The 5,000-nt window shown below is 35.2% G+C and overlaps 1 protein-coding gene and 1 long non-coding RNA gene across 2 annotated transcripts in view; both read left to right on the top strand.

The window, feature by feature from the left end:
• Positions 1-4,391, top strand: part of LOC145243474 (uncharacterized) — a 6,816-nt gene extending 2,425 nt beyond the window's left edge. Inside the window, exon 1 of the mRNA XM_080106412.1 lies at positions 1-4,391. This exon is cut by the window's left edge and continues 2,425 nt beyond it. Within this exon, the coding sequence (XP_079962538.1) occupies positions 1,139-2,521 (1,383 nt within the window). The 5' untranslated portion in view covers positions 1-1,138 and the 3' untranslated portion in view covers positions 2,522-4,391.
• The window catches only part of LOC145243475 (uncharacterized), a 129,562-nt gene that overhangs the window by 4,134 nt on the left and 120,428 nt on the right, over positions 1-5,000 (top strand). The gene's annotated exons all lie outside the window — the stretch shown is intronic.

The raw sequence follows: 5,000 nt of genomic DNA, 5'->3' as shown, positions 1-5,000 counted from the left end.
GCTTTCATTTTGTAAACCTCGCTGCCTTACAAACACAAACACGTCAACTCGGAAGACTCCCGAAAAACTACGGATTTAATTTTTTTTTTTTTTTCATTTTTGTACACATCAGAAAAGTCCGGCTATTTTTCATCGACTGTTTGTTTATGTGGATACTAACGCTACATTTACATTCTGAAAAAAAAGAAAAAAGAAAAAAAATCAAAAAACCAAATTAAAAAAAAAAGGAACAAAAAAAAAAAAAAATAACAAATAAAAAAACAAATATACGGATGTAAATATTTTCATTATCATTTCTAAAAAAAAAATATATTTTGAGAAAAAAGTATTTTGACGAGAAAATATATTGTCAAAAAATATTTTGACAAAAATATATATGAAAAAAATATAGTGTCAAACATATTTTAAAATAATATATTGACAAAAGAATATTTTCTAAAGAAAAAGGTGATAAAAATATATTTTGATAACAAATATTTTGTATAAAACATATTACTGTTGGTTCAGTAATTTTAATTCAATTTCACTATTTTTATATATACATTTTTTTTGTTTGTTATAATATTTTAAATTTATCCAAAAAAAAAAAAAAAGAATTTTTTTTGGATTTTATTTCTCGTTTTGATACAAATCTATTTCGAATGATATGATACTGTAAATTTTACTGTAAGAAAAAAAAAAAAAAAAAAAAAAATCAAACCAAAAACCAAAAAACAAAACACATGACCACATGGAATGACCTCTCGGAATAAAACTTCACACAAAAAGCAACTTCAAAAATGAAATTTGGATACATTAAGCACGTTTATTTTCGGTATATTTTCTAAAACAAAAGGAACACCAGACGTCACGTCCGCGGATTAAAATAAAAGGGGAAATTACCATTTGTATTTCGCAATTAAAAAATATATATATATATATATCATTCTACGGAATATTCATTAATAACGAATTTTGACAAATACCAAAGAAAAAAATTATTTATTCATCATTTATTTTTTGTCCTTGACGATTCTTTATTTTTCTTCCTTCTAAGTTCCGTCTTTTCGTTTGGGACAGAAAACAACGCCGCCACAATTACAGGCCTTAAAGTGACCGCCGTTCGTTGTTGGAAGGACAGCCACGCGGCGATAACGTGATGGAGGACTTCATGCCCTTATGTTCCAGCCTCGAACGCGAACAGTACACACTGCAGCGTCTCAACTCGTGTTGCAAAGACGAGTGTGACCCCGGTTCGTTCGGGTCCGACCTTGGTTGCGTCAGCCCGTTCGGCACCTCCTGGAACCGAGACGGGCTTGGGGACGACGTCTACTTGGAGTACCTTTTTTCCCAAGGATTAGCCGACACGATCGATCCGGCCACCAACTGCTCTCGGTCCGATGCCGAGGACGAATCAAGTTCCACCACCTTAATGGGTTACACGGGGCTAGATGCGTCAACCTTGCTGACGTCGACAGCCATGGAATCTTCTTCTTCCCCAGCTTCATTTTCATCCGGTAACTCTTCGCCAGCATCATCATCCCAGCTAGAATTAGACTGCTCTCAAAGTTCCGTGTCCAGTTCTTCGGACACGTCTTCGGAGTTGTCGATGGAATTCGGCTCCAGTAGCAGCAGCAGCGGCAATGGGGATTCCATCGACAATTCAGACAGCGGTTATGACGATGTGTTCCACTTATCGGAAAACGAACTAATAGTTCTTGGAGTTGGTCTCCAAAACCTAATGCAAAACATGCCGGAACCTTTGCTTGATAATTCTTTGTCTTTATACTCATCCGGCGTTGGATTATTTCCTTCTTTACACCAGTCGTGCGTTAACCAAAACAGTCACACGTCAGGGTCGAAAAGGAACAGGCCTACGAAGGAACGGGCAAGTCATTCGGCGCGGGCGGACAACTTAATAAACTCTCTAATCCAAAGAAATTCAAAAGGGCACGCCAACAGCATAGACGAAACCCAGTACAATAATAACATGACAGTTTTATCGAATTTCAACACATCACCTTCGACAATGAGGGCCCCAAAAGGTTACCGTAGCAACGGACGAGGCCCTTCAGCTAAAACACAGGCAACCAAATCTACATACCCTAAATTGGTCCTTATGCAAAGTAACGATGCTAACGACCGTTTAATCGGCGGTAACACAGACAATAACAATCTTGTGAAACCCCGGGTTTCCCGGGGGCCAAACCCGGGTTCGAGCCGGGTAAACCCGAACGGCGCGGTTGTAAAAGACAAGAGCGACGAAAAGATCTACCATTGCACATTTGCCGATTGCAATAAGGTGTACAGCAAGAGCTCACACCTGAAGGCCCACCTGAGGCGACACACGGGTGAGAAACCTTTCGAATGTACGTGGCCCGGCTGTGGCTGGCGGTTCTCGCGTTCGGACGAGCTGGCGCGACACAAGCGGTCGCATTCCGGAATCAAACCATATCAGTGCAAACTATGCGAAAAACGCTTCTCGCGGTCGGACCATCTTTCCAAACACCTGAAAGTACACAGGAAACGGGCCGCTTCGTAGCATCGACTAACATGTCACTAGTCTCTACACACAGGTGCCTAAACACGTACACATTTCCATATAAATCCTATATATATATATATATATATATATATATATATATATATATATATATATATATATATATATATATATAAGGGAATTTTATTGAACATCATAGACCATTTTTTGATTGTTGATCCGTTCATTGACTTTGTTTTCAGTCATTCTTTTATTTTACAAATTGTTTTCAATCAAACTTGTTCGAATAAAAAATTCATTTTGAATATGATCATATATATATATATATATATATATATATATATATATATATATATATATATATATATATATATATATATATATATGATTAACGATCACGCGTATTAATTTACACGAGCCATTGCTTGTTGTCTGCGTCACAACGCGTCATAGGATATAAACGGTGTTACTCGAGTGGCCGACCCAACCAAATTACATTCCACGATTTCTTGTTGGTGTCATTAAATTTCCTGTACAATTCTTTTGATAAAAACAAATAATAGCTTTAAATATGATGAATAAAGCTGTTTTCCTCAAATAAATATGTTTATGTACGTACAGTTTTTTTTTTCGAATATTTATTCATTATTTCTGTGAAGATGTGTACGCAAATAAACATTAAAATATGTGTTAGAAAACATATTTATAAAAAAACAAAACAAAAAAACAACAACAATTAAATGCGTAATATTCATAAACGTAAATAAACATATTTATTTGTGGGGGGGGGAGGGAATCAGGGTATTTCTTTACGACCTCCCCGTGTTAAGAACAGCTTTCGGAATAAACGCTCCCAACCATTGAAAGCCGTTCTTAACATGGAGAGGTTGGAGGTGTCCATTCTGAAAACCGTTCTTAACATGGGGAGATTGAGTGGTGAGGAAGGCCCGTAAAAGAAAAAAAAATGCCAAAATCACTTTACGAATATTCTTACTTAGCATATTTACAGATAATACTAAAATGAATGAAACAATAAACCGTGGAACGTAATTGGGCAGGGGGTCGCCAACTTAACTAACACCATCTATTACTAATGACGTGACATGACGTAAACAATAAACAATAGCTCGCGTGAGTTAATCTGCGTGATTGCTATATAATTCTTAAAGTTACCTAACAAGTCTTAACATTACACTGGGTTCTATATATCATTTAAAGGTCATCGTCAGTAATTTTTTTTTCTTTTTTTTAAATATTTCCTTAAAGTACCTATTTACAATGCCTCCCCACGGGACAGAGTTAGACACCAGGGTCGTTTTTTAACCTGGAGAAAAGGTACAAAAATAAAAAATTGTCTTAGTCGTGAAGGACTGATCCTCTACCGAAAGAGAATAAGAAATGGAAGTGCAGCATCTGAAGAACAGATACTACACTTTGAGATATTAAATCTTTTATTCATGCTAAAAATACAGTCAAAATCAACGATGAACAAAAACCTTAGGCACATGGCCAACTCAAAAGGGGGGATTGTGGGGGTCATTGGTCATCCTTGTCACTCCAGAACGAAACAAAATCAAAAGTTTCTCCCAGCTAGTATATTCTTTCACCATAATACCACATTCACCCTTTCATATTGGGGGATGTCCTACTTAACTCCCAGTTTTTAAAACAGATACTACACTTTGATCTTGGCCAAAAGGCCAAGCCGCAGCAGAACGGACAACTAGCAATTGTCTCTTAGGGATATGAAACCCAGTGTAATGTTGGGATCTGTAAGGAGTTGTAAGTTTAAGAATTTTTTTCAGCCCTGTTATATATATATATATTTTAAATCTATAACATCGAAAACTATAAAAAAAAACAAAACAAAAACAAAATGTTTCAATAAATATCACCTCATTGGTTTTAACACGTATTTTTTAATCTCATTTTTTTAAAAATACATTTCTTATAACGTCTGTTTGGTTAAACGGGTTTCATGTATTTGATAAGTTCTGGATTTTAGAAAACCCGGCTTGTTTTCTTATTTTCCAGAAAGCTCTCTTCAAACCTATGATTGCGTACCTTGATGTTTTCTTTTTTCTTTTTGGATTGAATTGTGATAAACAGACCAAGATATTCAAAATGACCGTATTGATTCATTATTTGGCGCAAGTCTATAAATAGTCCACAAGTAATCTTTTTTACTATAAAAATCTGGAAAAAAAATATTTATAATGTACGTACTTGTCACTGCATGAAAATGTCATATTCCAAAAATCACGTAAATCGATCAAGTATTTTGTTTTTTTTATTTAAGAAAATCAAATATTATGAGACATTTTATCGAAGAAAGCTAGCGACACCTATTGGGAGTGTTTGGAATATAAGATCGGCAAGGGGCAGACAATCGACTTTTCACACTATAGAAAAAAAAACTTGGGAAATTAAGACATTTATAAGTTTTTGGGGAATTTGAAAACGAAAATAACGTTAAAAATTCCAGCAAACGAGTAGTTTCCAATATATGAATAATTTT

Source organism: Euprymna scolopes, chromosome 22, assembly GCF_053919585.1.
Source record: "Euprymna scolopes isolate OS-2025 chromosome 22, ASM5391958v1, whole genome shotgun sequence".
Lineage (NCBI taxonomy): Eukaryota > Metazoa > Mollusca > Cephalopoda > Sepiida > Sepiolidae > Euprymna > Euprymna scolopes.
This window is presented reverse-complemented; position numbering and strand designations above follow the sequence as displayed.